Genomic DNA, 18,096 nt, shown 5'->3' on the forward strand with positions numbered 1-18,096 from the left:
CAATCTCTAATAGAGATTAATTATTGTTATTGATAGTGAATACTTTGTTTTAAAAACATATTATTTGATACACTGAAATTCTGCATATATTTTTAAATCATGCCTTGATAATTATATATTTTTGCAAATTATTAAATATTAAACGATGATATATAAATAACATAAAGTCTTTATATTAGAATTACAGTTAAAAAAAAGTTTGTGATTTACGCTTATTTAAGACGACAGTAGCATTAATTTCCTATCATAGCTCGATATCATATTAATCTAAGCAAAATTGTTATACTTGCCCACATTTCAAAGTACAGGCAGATAGTTGGACACTTCGGTTACATTTTGATTGCGAATCTTGGAATCTTAATTATATTTGTTCTTATAGTATTATAGCTAGCTACTAGATAGATAGGTTTCTTGTCCATATTCGTGCTAATTAATTTGTGTAAATAATTTACGTGTTTGTATTTTTATTAGGGTTCTTGTATTCATGGTGATAAGGATGAATTTTCGGATAAAACCATTCATTACTTATTTGTCAACTTATGGATACAGCACATTTGTAGGTGTCATAACTAATCACCATATTATTATTTCCTGTGTTCGTATAGGTTCTTTTATAGCTATAGCTAGATTGATTGCCTGTCCATTTTAGATATATCTCTGTTCTATAGGTAACTTTAACGTCTCTTGTTGGCTATTTTATTATTAGTTTCTTTTAATAAGGTATTATTATTAGTTAAATTTCATTAGAAAATATATAATATTTGTTATCTTATTTTTTATTTAATTATTTTACCTATGATTTCGAAATTTTAATTTAACTAATAAAAAGTGTATTAAAAATATGTGTTGGTAGCATTCTTCACATTAATAATAGTTTGATTTTGTGATTAATAACATCATTTTTATTGTGGTGTCCAATGAAAATGAAAAATAATTAAGCAATGATTGGTACTACTAACATGTTTTCTAATACACTATCAACTACTCTTTTTGTTCCATTTTATTTGACAATTTAGCAACAAAAAAAATGCTGTCCCAATTTGTTGTCATTTTAAAATATCAATCAATTATTATATATTTAAATACCTGTATTTATTATTGTAGAGCGAAAATATAAAAATAAAAAATAAATAAAAAGGAAATAAAATATTAATTATTGTCAATTCTTTATTAGAAAATTGTATAATGATCGTTGTTAAATCTAAAATATTAATTATAATTCTTATTTTATGTGTAAAAAAACTTAAACATCAATGAAAATGAACAAAAATAATTTTAAATGAAAGTTATTAAAAATTATAAGATTATGAATAAGATTCATTAAATAAGAAATATATTATAAACTTTTTTAATTTTTAATAAATATTCTCTAATAATAAAAAAATTATTTTAATAATTAGAGATGACAAATTAAATGTAAAGTAATAGTTTGAACAACCCATAATTAGGTTCAGAATGTAAAGTTTAGAGAGAAAAAAATGGACAATTTACATGGCCCCATTGGTCGAGCTAAACTTGTAAAATATAAACAAAATATATGAATATTAAAAATATATTAAAAATAGTGAATCGGATAGGGTTAAATAAGTCCATATATTTTATAAAATAAGTCCATATAAAATCTAAAATGTTAATTACAATTTCAAATAAATTATTTATAACAATTATTATGCAATTTTATATCATACATATCTTTCACATGAGTAATGTTATTTAAGGTGTAAGTTTTTGATGTATGAGTAATGTTATTTGGTATAAAAGTACTAAATGGATGTTAATCATCAATTTGTTAGAATTCAAGTATGAAGTGAGTTTTACATTAGTTGAAGTTGAATATATGTTGAGTAGTATATAAGTGAGAAAAATCTGCCTACTTAATGCCTTAAGATTTTAGGTTATTGTGGTATTGCTGAGATTTCCGTTGAAGTACTTTTTATTATAATTATAGATTAGGTTACTTCCCTCAACGGACTCAAACACGACAAGTGTACCGGCCGTACAAGTAGTAAAAATATCGTATCCACAGGGATTAGAAGGTAAACTAAGCATTCATTGGCTACTTGTGACTTGAGAACAATCCCAATAAATATGAATATGAATTTAAGAACAAAACTACTGGAATTGTTAAAACACAATTAAATGAATTAGAAATGAAATGGGGTGAGAAATGGTAAAATGGACACTTGAAGTTGTGGGGGTTTGATTTCACCAAACAAACACTAGTGAATCCTATGTCTCTTGTTACATTCATTGTTCAGTCAACCATAAATTTACTCAGACCTAATTCCTTAGAGAAAGAGCCTAGGTGCAAAATATTGAATATCAATCCCTTGAGTACTCAATACCTCCACCCGCATTACCGGTTAGGGTTTTAAGACTACTAATGGGTCAAGCCCTATCCCTAGGTACAATTCCCACTAGGCATATGTTCAGAACTAGTTTCAAGGATATTTCCCAATACTCAATGAAACCTTAAATCATGCAAAGGGTGATCAAGCCAAAGCAAGCATTAAGCATGGAATCATACACAACAAAGAATGAAACAAAACATATATATATCATTAACACAAAAGGATTACAATAAAGTTTGTTGGTTACATCAAAACCCCAATACAAAGGATAGAACCTCTCAAAACAAAGAGGGGAAAAATAAAATAGAGATGGAAGAGGAAAGGAAGAACCGAAGGAATGATCCACCATGGCCGTTCCCAAGCTTTGGGAATCCCTTCCACAGCTCCTGGAGGCGCCCCTGAGTGAATGAGGGAGAAAACCCTCAAAATTTGCCTTTTATACGCATTTGGGGAGACAAATTAGGTTTTACGCGCTCAGCGCGTTAAGCTGCGCGCTCAGCGCGGGTGCTTTCCCTGATGCTCCAATTGCTCTCGGCCTCGAGCGCGCTCAGCGCGTTTTACTTGCGCGCTCAGCGTGAAGCTCCAAAGGCTGAGAGTTCTCTCTGTTTTGTGCCCGCTCGGCGCGTGTTCTGGCGCGCTCAGCGCGGTAGCCTTCTCTGCTCCTTAATTCTTTGAGTTTCCACTCCAATGGCCTTTTTATCCTCAATTCTCTACTTGAATACCTGCATATACAAAAGAAACCAAAATGAGAACAATTAAAATGCAATGATACAAAGAATGGAAGAATTTGATCATTAAATCTTGTATAAAAACAAGTATAATTTAGGCTCATCAGGTATCAAGATTACTTATATGATTTACTCACTATTCATTGTGTATAGTGCTTCCTAATGTAAAACTCTTCAATAGTAGTATTAGAGTCGATGCTTCGACCAAGTTATTGATGATTGACTCAAACAAATATTGACTAATAGAATTGAAAGTGGATGGATCCAATAGTGGAATCATATTGAAAGTTATTTTAGAGGTGTGGAGGACATGTGTCATTGATGTGTAACAACAATGCAAGCAGTAAGATCCTTATTTGTGTGAATGTATTGTAAAGAGCAGTTATCAAACTGACTCTGGGTTACTAACTCTAGTTTACTAAACTGACTAAAGTTTAGTTAGTTAGTGAATACTCAACTATATTATATATATAGTGTTCTACATACTGAATAAACACAATTCACATAATACAAATTCAGTTACAAAATCTGTTACTCTCTCTTTTCGCTTCTCTCTCTTTTCTCACATGGTATCAAGAGCTTGATGATCATCAATGGCTGAAGCGTATTCGCTGCAACCTTCGTCTGCCCTAATTACGTTTGCACACACGATTTCGTCAAAGTTAGATGAGACGAACTTCCTCATATGGTGTCAATAAGTCGAACCAGTCATCAAAGCTCATCGATTTCAACACTTTGTTGTTTGTCCAAAAATTCCACTCAGATTCTTGAACGAAACAGATCGAGATGCAAGAAAGCTCAATCCCGAATACATCGCCTGGGAGCAGCAAGATCAAATGCTCATGTCTTGGCTTCAATCTTCACTTTCTCCTGCGATTCTGTCTTGCGTTTTAGGAAGCAATCACTCGTATCAAGTTTGGGACAAGATTCACGATTATTTTCATAAACAAACTCGAGCAAGAGCTCGACAGTTACGAACCAAACTCCGATCAACTTCTCTTGAAGAAAAACCTATGGAAGAATTTCTTCTTCGCATCAAAGCTCTTGTTGATGCGCTAGCGTCTGTTGGAGAATCAGTTTCCTTACAAGAACATGTTGATGTAATTCTTGAAGGTCTCTCACAAGACTACAACTCTGTGATTTCTATCGTTGAAAGTAAATTTGAAACTCCTTCAATTGAAGAAGTTGAAGCTCTTTTGCTAGCACACGAGATGCGACTTCAAAAATACAAGAAAAGGCTTCTGTCAAAATAAGCGTCAATAAATTTAACACAGGCTCAAATAACAAACCCTAACTCTGGTTTGCAACTGAAAACTGAGTCTACAAATCAATCTAATCAGCTTTCACAAGATGTTGATATGGAAATGAATGCTGGAAGAAACACCTATCGTGGCCGTGGAGGTCGACGTGGACGTGGTCGCGGTGGATGGTTATCAGGTGTTCAGTGTCAAGTTTATCATAAAATTGGTCACATTGCTGCATATTTTTATCATCGATTTGATCAAAACTATCAACCTTTGATGGCTTACAATTTTCAAGGAAGCTACTCTCAGAATCCTAGTTTTCAGAACTCTGGTTTTTCATTTAACAATCAGACCGGTGGATTTCAGAATCAGTTTAATCAGCAACAACATAACCCTATGGTTCCCAACTTCAACAATCAAGTGAATCGAAACATGAGACCTGCTACATCTCAACAACCTAGTGTTATGGTGACCAACACAAGCTCAACTAGTAATCCTACAAACTGGTTTCCTGATTCTGGTGCTTCATTTCATGTGACAGGAGAACAACAGAATATTCAACAAATGAGTCCTTTTGAAGGACCAGATCAGATATTCATTGGCAATGGTCAAGGTTTGCCTATTCATTCTTCTAGTTCATCCTATTTTACCTCTCAAAATAATCCTAAAATGTCTCTAGCTCTACATAATCTTTTACATGTTCCTCATATTACAAAAAATCTTATCAGTGTTAGTAAGTTTGCTAAAGATAATTTTGTATATTATGAATTTCATCCCACTTATTGCTTGGTTAAATCTCAGGTCACCAATGAAGTGTTGGTGCAAGGAAATGTGGGGTCTGATGGTTTATACTGCTTTCCTAATCTTCAACTTCAAGCTGCTCCAAGCAACTCCTCAGCATTCATAGTTTCTAATAATTCCAATATTGTAGTTTCTGATGTTGATGTATTGAATAATGTCAAGTCTAGCTCTCATACCTTATGGCATGCTAGATTAGGTCATCCAAACTTTCATGTTCAAAAGCTTGTTTCTCAACAATGTAATATTCCTGTTGTGAATAAAATTGATGGTTTCTTTTGTAATGCTTGTTGTATGGGCAAAGCACATCGTTTGCCTTCCAATTTGTCTAATTCAGTGTATAAAAATCCCTTAGAATTAGTGTACCGTGACTTGTGGGGACCAGCCCCCATACAATCCTCGAATAATTACAAATATTACTTAAGCTTTGTTGATGCTTATTCACGTTTTACATGGATCTATCTACTGCAAAACAAATCTGATACTCTCACTGTGTTCAAACAATTCAAAATGATGGTTGAGTTACAATTTAATACTTCTCTTAAAAGTCTTCAAACTGATTGGGTTGGTGAATTTAGACCTTTGTCTAAATACTTAAAAGACTTAGGTGTTAATCATAAAGTCATATTCCCTCACACTCATCATCAAAATGGAGTAATTGAAAGAAAGCACAGACATATAGTAGAACTTGGCCTCACTCAAATATGTTGTTCCATATACTGTTTTGTTTAAACAGTCTCCAGACTATACCTTTCTTAAAACTTTTGGATGTGCATGTTTTCCTCTTCTGAGACCATACAGTAAACACAAGTTAGATTTTAGATCTCACGAGTGTGTATTCTTAGGGTACTCTACTTCTCATAAAGGATATAAATGTCTTTCTCCTACAGGCAAAATTTTTATCTCCAAAGATGTTGTATTCAATGAGTATCGTTTTCCTTATCATGAGTTATTTCCCTCATCCATAACTCAATCATCACATACATTATCTAGCTCTTAAACTGAGGTATCCACTTCCATTCCAATCATTCAACCTCTGTCTCCACAACTCACTGTACACAATTCTACTTCCTCCACTGATCCTATTTGCTATACACCTACCACTTTGTCTACCAACTCAACTTCATCTCTGTCCAACACTGATCCACAGTCTACATCTCTTGTACAGTCACAGAATGTTCACCCTATGCAAACTAGATCTAAATCTGGCATTCACAAACCCAAATATCCCTCTATTCTTCTTTCTCAGTCTGAACCAAAGAATGTTAAGCAAGCCTTAAAGGATCCTAAATGGCTTGAAGCCATGAAACAAGAATATTCTGCTCTTCTAAAAAATAATACATGGACTCTTGTATAGTTACCTCCTAACAGAAATGCCATTGGCTACAAGTGGGTTTTCAGATTTAAAGAAAATTCTAATGGGTCTGTAAATAGATATAAAGCCAGATTAGTGGCTAAGGGCTTTCTTCAGCAACCAGGTTTTGATTTTAATGAGACTTTTTCACCAGTCATCAAACTTGTTACCATCAGATTGATCCTCACTCTAGCTATCTCAAATCATTGGTACATTCATCAATTAGATGTAAACAATGCTTTTTTAAATGGCTCACTAAATGAAACTGTTTATATGCAACAACCTCCTGGATTTGAAGTCCATGATGCTACTCTTGTTTGCAAATTAAACAAGGCACTATATGGTCTAAAACAGGCTCCACGTCAATGGTTTGAGAGACTACAATATACTTTACTATAGTTTGGATTTAAGGCCAGCAAGTGTGATCCTTCTCTGTTTACCTATCACATGCAATCTAATATTGTTTATCTTCTTGTATACGTTGATGACATTATAATTACAGGGAATTCTTCTCAGTTTACTCAGCAACTTATAAATCAGCTTAATTCTATTTTTTCCCTCAAACAACTTAGCAAGCTGGACTACTTCTTGGGAATAGAAGTCAGACACTTACAGAATGGATCTGTTCTCCTCACACAAAGTAAATACATCAGAGATCTGCTTCAAAGAACTAATATGCTTGAAGCCAATGCTATTTCATCTCCTATGTTGTCATCCTACAAGTTATCCATACATGGTTCAGACACTCTAGCTGATTCTACATTCTACAGATCAGTTGTTGGAGCACTTCAATATGCCACCATAACCAGACTTGAGCTTAGTTTTGCTGTCAACAAAGTTTGTCAATTTATGGCCCATCCTCTTGAAAGTCACTAGAATGCAGTCAAGAGAATTTTAAGGTATCTTAAGGGTACAATTTTCTATGGTCTACACCTTCAATCAGCTCGTGTTCATCAACCCTTTTCACTGTATGCATATTGTGATGCTGATTGGGCAGCTGACCCTGATGACAGAAGATCAACATCTAGTGCAGCTATTTTTCTTGGTCCCAATCTAATTTCGTGGTGGTCTCGGAAACAACCTGTCGTGGCTAGATCAAGTACAGAGGCTGAGTATAGAAGCTTGGCTCAAGCTACTTCTGAAGTTCTATGGATTCAAACTCTACTTCATGAATTAAGGGTTCCCTTTTCCACTCCTACAATTTACTGTGATAACCAAAGCACAGTGTCTCTTGCTCACAATCCGGTTCTACATTCAAAAACAAAGCATATGGAGATAAATCTTTTCTTTGTGAGAGAAAAAGTTCTTGCCAATCAACTCACTGTTCAACACATCCCTGCTCAAGATCAATGGGCTGATGCTCTCACCAAGCCTCTTTCTTCTACCAGATGTTTATTTTTGAGAGACAAACTTAAAGTTGTTGAACTTCCTTTTGCTTCTCACCCAACTTAAGTTTGTGAGGGGGGGGTGTGAATGTATTGTAAAGAGCAGTTATCAAACTGACTCTGGGTTGCTAACTCTAGTTTACTAAACTGACTAAAGTTTAGTTAGTTAGTGAATACTCAGCTGTATTATATATATAGTGTTCTACATATTGAATAAACACAATTCACATAATACAAATTCAGTTATAAAATCTGTTACTCTCTCTTTTTGCTTCTCTCTCTTTTCTCACATTAAATACTCGTTGACGAAAAAAAAGACTTCCACTTGAGGGGGAGTGTGACCATGTGAAAGAGATTTACATATGAGGAGAACTGCTGAAATTCAAATATAAAGTGAGTCTCACATATGTTAAAGTTGGATATGGTGAGTAGTATATAAATGAAAAAGATTCACTTATCTAATACCTTAAATTTTTAGGTTACATTGTGATATCAAATCCGTTTAGGTGATTTACTTATTACTCATTATATGGAGTGTTCGATAATGTAAAACTCCCCAACATTATTAAAGCAAAGATCACCGATTAAATTTGATTAAAAAAAAACAAGGGATACCCGTTTCATACTTTTCGTACATGGTATTTTTGTACTGTTAAGGAATTTCCTTTGAATTTCCTTTGTTTTTTTTTTTTCATACTTCGTTTTTTATTCTCACTCCACAGTGTAATATTTATATCTACTACCACTAGTACAAAAATTAGTTTCAAGATCGGGGTTTTAAGATCGGTTATTAGAGAGCCGATCTTAAAAGTGACGCAGTAGCATTTTTGTAAATAAGGTTATAACTTTTAAGATCGGTCATTAAAGAGCCGATCTTAAAAGTAACGCGGTGACATTTTTGTAAATAAGGTTACAACTTTTAAGATCGGTCACTAAAGAGCCGATCTTAAAAGTGAAACAATGGCATTTTTGTAAATAAAGTTACAACTTTTAAGATCGGTCACTAAAGAGTCGATCTTAAAAGTAGTACGGTGACATTTTTTTAAAATAAAGTTACAATTTTTAAGATCTGTCACTAAAGAGCCGATCTTAAAAATGATGCGGTGACATTTTTATAAATAAGGTTACAACTTTTAAGATCGGTCACATTTTAGCCGATCTTAAAAGTCGGCTAAAATATGATCGATCTTAAAAATTGTAATCTTATTTACAAAAATACCACTAAATCACTTTTAAGATCAGCTCTCAAGATCTTAAAAGTTTATTCTAAATTTTAAATTGTACCCTAATTTATTTTCTGAGGCGTCGTCACCAACGCACATGACACTCCCACTCCTCCCTTAAGCTTAATCACTGTTTCTTACGAAGCCATATCCGAAGAAACAATGGTGACTCGCGCGTTGCTCCGAGCAATCAAGAAACGCGTCGTTTCATTCCCCGCATTCCCCTGCGCCTCCATTCATCGACACGTAACAATTCGTCATAAAACAAAAACTATTTTCGATTCGTTTTTGGTGTGTTTCAGTGTTCAACTCACTGTGCTGTGAATGCAGGGTAGCACGCTCGTTGTGGATGCAGTGTCTTCCCGATCGCGACTCTTCCGTTTCGGTCCTCGTGGCCGGGTAGGCTCCTTCGCTCCATCAAGCTTCTTCACACGCTGCTTTGTGCCACTCTTCAATCTCCAAGGTAAATTAACTCGATCCTACTTTTTCTTGTTTTGAATGATGAATGTTTGAGACATCATTTGTGCTATACTGTAATTAACGGATTTTGTGAATTTAGTGAATCATCATCAAGAAATTTCTTACGGTCACATTTTTATAAAACCAATTATAAATAGACCTGTTAATCTTAGAAACTTTTTGACGGGAAAACTACATTTATTTCAAAATTCATCTCTTCATATTCAAATTCCTTTATTTGTTTATACTTTATTGATTTATATATATATATATATATATATATATATATATATATATATATATATATATATATATATATACTTTTAACCTCCCACTATTAAGAAAAAACAGAAATTAGATTGAATCATATATATTAAATTTAAAAATTAAAACTCATTACTTAACCTATATACAAACAAATTAAATTAGTTTGAGTTAACACATTATGAGACCTGTTGGGCACTACTAGAAAAGCGTATTCTTTTATTTTAACATTAGCAATTTTTTCTCCTACAATCGTGCATTAAAATGTTGTAATTAAAATATTTAGAAGGACGAATGAAATAAGAACCCCTCCCCTGCACAACACAGTCCACATAATTAAACTTTAATTCCTGCAACACTTGAATAAATAACTTGCACTAGAACAAAAGTCTTAAGATGACTAAAATAAACTTTATTTCTATTAATCAAGACTTTTATATGTTTACTTCGGTCCTAGACTTATAATTAATTTTTCAATATCATTTTAGTCAATTATCATTTTAGGTGTGAGCAATCAAACCATAAAACAATTAATAACATAAATAATCACTGTGATAACGGCATAAATATAACTTAATATATGAACATGATTACATAAGATTCAGTAATTGCAACTAGTCCCAGCAAAATAGAATTTAAATGCTCTTAGTCATGAAAACAATAAGTAATTACAAAGAAAATTAAGAAAAGTAGTAGAAAACTCAAACAAAGCTCTCTCGCAATATCATAATTCGAGTGTGGTTCCCCATAAGACTTCTAACACTTCCAATAACTACCTTAAACTTATAAAAATGTAATTGTGACAATATATGTAACTAACAGTGAAGGTTTTGGTATGGTTTTTCTTATAAAATATATAAATTTGTGTCATACCAAGTATTCGGGTTAATTCTGGATAAGTTTTTATCAAACTATTGTGACTAATTATGGATCATCGCTTTGTGACAAAAGTACTAAAAAAAATTTATATTCTCCCTACCCTTAGTCCTATATGTTAAAGCTTAATTATCTTGTTGATTGGGTTATTAAAAACTTGCAGGCTTCCAAGTCCTTCGCATAGTCACATTTTATGCTACGCAGCTTCTTGGTCCAAACTATCATTGTCGGGAGGTATACTTATTTGAGAATTGAGAGTGTGCTTGTTAAACAAAATTTGTCACTTTTAGTTTTTCTTATTTCCTTTTTGTGAGTGGTAATATTTGTTTATTTATTTTATAATTTCATTTATTATGCAGGGATCAAAACTTGCTAGACTGCCTTGACCAGATAGCGTCCTTGAAGTCCTCTTGATTAATTGTTAGTATATTATTACCATTGTACAATAGTTATTAAGCTTTGATGTCATTTTGGTTGTTTTGGAAACATAATAAAATGTAAATATTTTCATTTCATAACATAGCCTCGTTATTTACTATATCTCTCTTAATCCACTACGGTCGACGTGGTGTGATCAGATTATTTCATAACATAATTAGGTACTTTATTTAATCATTTGTATTGAGTGAACCTTAGTTTCCCATTTGAGATTCAATACTGATGATTAACTTTATTTAATCATTTGTATTGAATCTTGAATTGTTTCAAAAAAGTTATCCTGTATTTTGTATGTATTGCGGACCATTGAAAATATATCAACTGCCTGGTATTAATTTGTAGGTTTTGTTCAGGAACCTTCTCAAAACAAGCTAAACATTTTAAAAAAATTCAAAACTTTTAAGATCGGCTATTATCATGACCGATCTTAAAAGTCTAGCTTTTAAGATCGGCTATTATCATAACCGATCTTAAAAGTCTAGCTTTTAAGATCGGCTATTGGCATGACCGATCTTAAAAGCTAGACTTTTAAGATCGGCTGACCAGCTTTTAAGATCGGTTATTACTATGACCGATCTTAAAAGTTCAGCTTTTAAGATCAGCTATTGGCATGACCGATCTTAAAAGCTAGACTTTTAAGATCGGCTGACGACCGATCTTAAAAGTTCCACTTTTAAGATCATCTCTTTTAAGATCGGTCAAAGAACCGATCTTAAAACTTAAAAATGACCGATCTTAAAAGTATTTTTTCTACTAGTGTACTTTGTTGATATATATTCTAAAATTACAATATAAAATAAGATTCTTTTTTCTAAAAACCCGATCAAATGGGATGTATATGGAGTATATTATAAATTTGATTCATCACCTTATATGAGTGTGATTCTAGATGTTATTATCAAATAAAAGTAATTTTTAGAAATTATTTTTGAATGAAAATATTGATTGCTATTTTAGAAGATTTTTTTAATATATTAATTACTAACATAACATATTATATCAAATACCTGTATGCAGTATCACCAATTCATATATCAGTGTTCAACATGATATATTGAGAATCGATATATCATGATAATAATTAACTAATGACGTAAAAAAAATTAACAAGAAAGTAAAATTGTGAATTGTTGAATGTTGGGTGATTAAAAATACAAATTTAAAATTTTGGATAGCAAAATTTGTAAAATTATGAAACCTGAATGTCAAAAAAAATATAATTAAGTCTATATTTTAATTATATATAATTAAATATTTATCTTATAAATTATAAAATGTAAAATACTAATAAAAAATGAGAACACTTATTAAAAAAAACATCAAATTTAACAGAATTATGAATTGAACCATTCATTTATAGCTAAAAACAACACAATAATGTGCTAAATGCCAAATTACAACCCAATAACTTTTATATATTAAATATTATATATATATATATATATATATATATATATATATATATATATATATATATATATGTGTGTGTGTGTGTGAGAGAGAGAAAGTTGTAGTTGGTAATTAATTTTATTATTTAAATTAAGCCCAACTTTAATAACAATCTTGTATATGGATTATGGTATCCCTTATACCAATATAATATATATACACTTTGCTGTTAAAAAAAAATTCGTGTGATGATGCATGGAGGTATTTATTTTAGACAAAAAAAATTAATACAGTTCATTTAAGTGTTTTTAATATTGCTCTTCTATTTAAATTAAAATCTCACATCAATAATTCAAGTAATAAAAATATATATGAAAAGTTAGTCTAAGTTATTATATAAAGTGGTACTTAAATTCTAATTAAAAAACTAATATAAAAATCAGCTAACTAGTTACATATACGTATGTATCTGTTGTGAGTAGTATATTTTACTGGCATACAAATACAATGAATCTACACAATTTCCATCCCCACAAAGGCAACTCTTGAAAATGAAAATAGGAAAATGCCGTCCTTCAGAACCTCAAAGGTCAACTGTTTCTCTCTCTATAATTTTTTTTTTCTTTTTCCAATGCACGTTCTCTCTCTTTCTCTCTCTACTTTCTAGCTTTGGTTTTTCAGTTGGAATTTCAACTGTTACTTTAACTTCCTCAACACCCTATGGCCCACCCCAGGAATATTGTATGGGCTCCCCTTTTCTCCATTCTTCACTCTTTACTTTCGGTTTTAAATCCCTACAAAAGCTTTTCTCAAACTCTTCCAAATATTATTATAATTAGTTTAATGCTTATGCATAGTTACTAAAATTTTGCTACCTATTAACCAATAAAAAATACTCTTAGTATATATTGTAAAGGTAGTCAAAATTACTACTAATTATACATAGTAATGTGATTAGATGACGGTTTTTATATATTTTTTATTTGCATATAATAATAATAAGATATAATGAGAGTGTAAAATAATTTTACATGATATTCAATTATAAACTATAATATATGACAAATTTATTAACTTTTATGATGATTATCTTAAAATTTATACAAATAATAATTTTTATTTGATTAATATTATAATTTTTTTTTTATGATTATATTATTAGTATGAAGTATTTATAAATTTTGTTAATTGTTAATCTCTATTGATAAATTTGATTAATCACTTTTAATAAAATCTTTCCTTTCAATCACAACTTTTATATACATAAAACTAAAATACAAAATCATACTCAATAAAATCAAATTTAATATTACTTAAACTAAGAAATACTTTATAACTTTTAGTCAACAGAGATTATTACTACTAAACCCATAATAATAATGATTGTTATTATTGTGGTGGTCTATATAGTATATATGCTGTTCTTGTTAGAGTTTGACCAATGGATCATTCTCTGAATTGTTCATCCAGAGGCAGAGCAGTGGCTGGCAGCAAAACCCCAAATGGTTCTGATGGGGAAAGTGGATGGACATCTTACTTGCAAGATTTCTCAAAGGGCATAGAGCCAAGTTACTGTTCCAGTTTGGATGGCTCCTCTTTGCTCTCAGATGCTGCTTCTTCTGCTGCATGGAAATTTTCTCATCACAATCATCTCCTCTCCAGTGCACCAAATCTACCCAAAAAGCTATGTTTCAAGAAAGCAAGAGCCAAACAGATATCAGAAGATGACCCTTTGGAAGATACTGCTAGCTCTCCAGTCAATAGCCCCAAGGTACCAATTTCTTATGATCTCATTTTTTTTTCTCTTTCCCTCTTTCATCAATCATATGCTGACACTTTTTTCTTTCCATTAATATCATTATTAATTATCTGTAGGTCAGAGACTTGAATCAAACTGAAATCAGTTCCAGGAAGGTTGATGATCAACTAGAAGGTTCTATGGTAAACCTGGATTATAATGCTTTTCATCAATAGAAGAAATAAATTTGGTTCTCAATCCTAGCTAGCTAACAAATTCTATGTATGATTTCATGATCATGATTGTGTAGGGTAAGGGAATCACATCATCAGGGCCTTATTCAGATTTGAAGATGGATGATGATAAGCATGATTTGAATTTTAATGGAAAGAATATTGATTGCAAAGACTTGAAGAAAAGGGGGCTATGCTTGGTTCCTTTGTCTTTGTTGGTTAATTATTTGGGGTGACTGATACTTTTGTCTATATACCTACTCTCTCTCTCTATCTTTCTGCCCCTCCTTGTCTCCTTTTCTTTGTGATCTTCTGTGTAACTCAAATTATGGAATTGTATATTAAAGAGCATGATCAGTGACTGTGATGTATAATCTGTATGTGATTATGTGTATATTGATCCTAGTTACTAGTTAGCAGTTTGATAAATTTGTGTTTGGTAATTGTTCTTGAAGGGAAACTTAACTCTAGTAGTGTGCCAGTTTTCTGATTCTCCACGATGATTAATCACTCAATGAAACATAATTAAGATAATGTTTCGCAATCATGTGGACGACAATGCTCCAAATTTGAAATTACTAAATCAATGTGATTCTGATAATTCATACAACAAGGACAGAAAAACACTATTAATTGATGCTGGTTATTGGTAATGAGTACAGGTAGAAAAGGCCAAAGAATAGGTATAGCAGTCAAAGTGAATCAGGTGGGTCATAACTCATAAGCAGTATGTTGGTATTGTTTAACTTAAAATTAGATTACCAAAAGTAGTAATTAGATGGTACTTATTAATTTAACATTTTTAGAATTAGAAGAGACTGATCAGTGTGGTGGTGACATTATTGAAATTTGATGCTTCTACCAATGTGGGCATTGAGTTAAAACATAAGAAAAAGTAACCAAGTTTATGTGTGAATGAAAAATACTTTGAAAGGATAAAATATCATTTTGATAATTTTTACTTAAACTAGAAAATACAATATATTGAAACATAATATTTTTAATAATGAAAAGAATGATGTATACTCCCTTATAAGTTATAAGACTACTTGTGTCATTAATAATAACTTGAGTTAATTGTGAATTGAGGATGATACTATATTTTTAATAATGAAAATATTTATGAGTTTTGTATAACAGATTTAGTAATTGAAAGATTTTATGTGATAGATTTATTAATTATGTTTGAATTTTAGATAGGGAGATTGAAATATTTTTTTTTAAATTATAAAATTATAAAATTATAAAATTTAATTTTAAATTTTAGAAAATAAAAACAAATTCACTTGATATTTGAGAGATCGAAAACATATTCAAGTCTTTCATATATTTTTAAAAAAAAATTAATGGCATCATGTTTACACAAGTTTACATATTCTCAAATAACACTAATTTTATATCTTAACATGTTTTGGTTAAAATGAAAAGTTTGAATTTTTTAAATAATATCTTAATTATAAAACTTGTAAATGAAAAATTAAGTTATTAATTTGAAAGACGCACAATTAAGTTGTTAGCTAATCTTTTAGTGAGATTAACCATTAACAAAAAATTGATTATTACTTTATACCAACAATATGTTTACTTAAAAAAGGAATAACACTTTTATATATATATCCATGTTGTGAGTTAATGTGATAATAAAATGTTCATATTATTAGGTTGAGGAGTTAAATACTAGAAAGTACTTTACTAATAGGTATAACAAATAAATCATCATATAAGTGAACTTAACACCATATTATAGTCCAAAACCTTAAATTATGAGGTATATGAGTTATTCTCAGTTATATATTATTAAACATGCTCAACTCTTATTGATGTGAGACTTTATTCACACTTGAACTCTAATACTTCCCCTTAAGTGTGAGTCTCTTCCATATAGTTACACTCTCCTACAAGCGAAAGTCTTTCTTATCCACGAGTATTCAATGCTGACTTACTTGTATAACTGTTAGCATACTTTAACGAACCACATCCCCGACATTTCATGAAGACTTCTGACACAAGACATATGATCCCACTCTTGACTCTCCTGCCAATTCCATTGTCTAATAGGGATTCCAGTCTTGGATCCACTACCTATTCTATTGGCCAATACTCATCTAAGTTAGTTACCAGTCACTTGATTGAACCATTAGCTTTAATACTATTGTTAGGTCCAAGGTCGATCCAACATATTTTTAAGCCTCAAGCAAATCATAAAATTGGGCCTTTTAAAATTAAAATAATATATGTTGATAAAAAAATTAAAATATTTCAATGATATATTCTTTTTTTATTAAAAGTTTATCTTTCAAACTTTTAGAGATGTAAAATTATTTATTAATTCCACTAACTTTCAATTTTATGTACCGAGTAACCAATAAGGTTAGAGCAACTAAAAGTGATAGAAATAAGAAAAATTAAAATGGAATAGAAAAAATCAATAAAGAAAATATATAAATACAATGTTATAAAATATAAAAAAAAATTGATAGAAAAAAAACATACCGAATTTAGTTGAAAGAGTAACCGAGTAGGTGTTAAGAACAATATCACACTTAGGTGTTTCAAACACTGCAAAATAAAAAACATTAAAAAATATCTCTTTTCAATAAGTATTGCAAACAACTAAACAACACAAGGAAAAGTGAAAGACATCAGATAACAATAAAAAAAAGGAAAAAATGTAACCTTGGATTTGATAGTTTCTGACTTCTAAAAAATGATGAACTAATATAGGGTCAGACAACAAAATAATTGGATTATGAAGGATCAACATGAATGTCACGAGAGTTCTTTAAGAATAAAAGAGAATGATTAGCAAATATAAAACGTTTGAGCTAATTTTGAGTGAGAATTAATATTTAGAGAAAGAGAAACCTTTAATTAATACATTTAAATAATAGAAGTTTTAATGATAATCAATGTCTTTAAAAGAGGAACTTTTAATTATGAGATATATTTATTAATTTAAATTAGTGAATAATTATTTTTTAAGTAAAACTTAATATAAAATTATGGGCCATAAAAAAAAATAAAATTATAGAGCCTTAATGACCTCATCATGTTTGAACCGGTCCTAATTAATTAGGTTGGGGAGTTGAACATCAGACAGTATTTTATCAATGTGTAGCAAGTAAACCACTTATAGGTGATAATCCAAAACCTTAACACATATCAATCTTCTTTATTATTTTTAAAAGAATTGTTCAAACTTCCGTTAAAAAAAAAAAAATTCAAACTCTTAATAGTTACATATAGAAAACACTTTGATGTTCATTTCTGTCGCTATAAATTTTTTTAAAAAAATGCATAAGAGAATTGACAGGCAACAGTAATAATTTTTATGAGTGAATGAAGGAAAAAAAATAAATTAAAGACGATGACTCAACTATTTTATAGACGATGACTTTCGAAAAGAAGAAATTAAAGATTTAAAGACGAAGACACAACTATATTTTAATAGTAAAGGAAAAAAAAAAAAAAAAAAAAAAAAAGAACATGCAAGTTGGATTTCTGTTGCGCGTGACAAGCCTGATACCATATAAAGAATATTTTTTATTTTTTGGGAGACACTTTCCTATCATTATTACGTTATATATCATTACATTTTAAGAGAAACACCTTGCAT

The 18,096-nt window shown here is 30.7% G+C and overlaps 2 protein-coding genes across 2 annotated transcripts; both read left to right on the top strand.

Moving 5' to 3' along the window:
- The first annotated feature begins 8,942 nt into the window (after positions 1 to 8,942).
- On the top strand, positions 8,943 to 11,220 carry LOC145950833 (uncharacterized). The gene is made up of 4 exons (XM_083062636.1): positions 8,943 to 9,329; positions 9,414 to 9,546; positions 10,846 to 10,916; positions 11,042 to 11,220. Exons 1-4 carry the CDS (start codon positions 9,246 to 9,248, stop codon positions 11,066 to 11,068), a joined length of 315 nt encoding a protein of 104 aa, XP_082918762.1. The 5' UTR covers positions 8,943 to 9,245; the 3' UTR covers positions 11,069 to 11,220.
- Positions 11,221 to 13,904: 2,684 nt separating this feature from the next.
- LOC109790426 (vascular-related unknown protein 1) lies at positions 13,905 to 14,923 on the top strand. The gene is made up of 3 exons (XM_020349572.3): positions 13,905 to 14,280; positions 14,385 to 14,450; positions 14,558 to 14,923. Exons 1-3 carry the CDS (start codon positions 13,951 to 13,953, stop codon positions 14,714 to 14,716), a joined length of 555 nt encoding a protein of 184 aa, XP_020205161.1. The 5' UTR covers positions 13,905 to 13,950; the 3' UTR covers positions 14,717 to 14,923.
- Positions 14,924 to 18,096: the final 3,173 nt, after the last annotated feature.

The sequence above is a fragment of the Cajanus cajan genome, chromosome 8 (genome assembly GCF_000230855.2).
Source record: "Cajanus cajan strain Asha chromosome 8, NIPB_CcT2T_4, whole genome shotgun sequence".
Classification (NCBI taxonomy): Eukaryota; Viridiplantae; Streptophyta; class Magnoliopsida; order Fabales; family Fabaceae; genus Cajanus; species Cajanus cajan.

Bases quoted from the DNA above. Each gene is read 5' to 3' on its own strand.
- LOC145950833 (XM_083062636.1), top strand. From the start codon at position 9,246: ATGGTGACTCGCGCGTTGCTCCGAGCAATCAAGAAACGCGTCGTTTCA. The intron at 9,547-10,845 runs GTAAATTAACTC...AAAAACTTGCAG, and splicing joins GCCACTCTTCAATCTCCAAG to GCTTCCAAGTCCTTCGCATA. The intron at 10,917-11,041 runs GTATACTTATTT...TTTATTATGCAG, and splicing joins CAAACTATCATTGTCGGGAG to GGATCAAAACTTGCTAGACT.
- LOC109790426 (XM_020349572.3), top strand. From the start codon at position 13,951: ATGGATCATTCTCTGAATTGTTCATCCAGAGGCAGAGCAGTGGCTGGC. The intron at 14,281-14,384 runs GTACCAATTTCT...AATTATCTGTAG, and splicing joins CTCCAGTCAATAGCCCCAAG to GTCAGAGACTTGAATCAAAC. The intron at 14,451-14,557 runs GTAAACCTGGAT...ATGATTGTGTAG, and splicing joins ATCAACTAGAAGGTTCTATG to GGTAAGGGAATCACATCATC.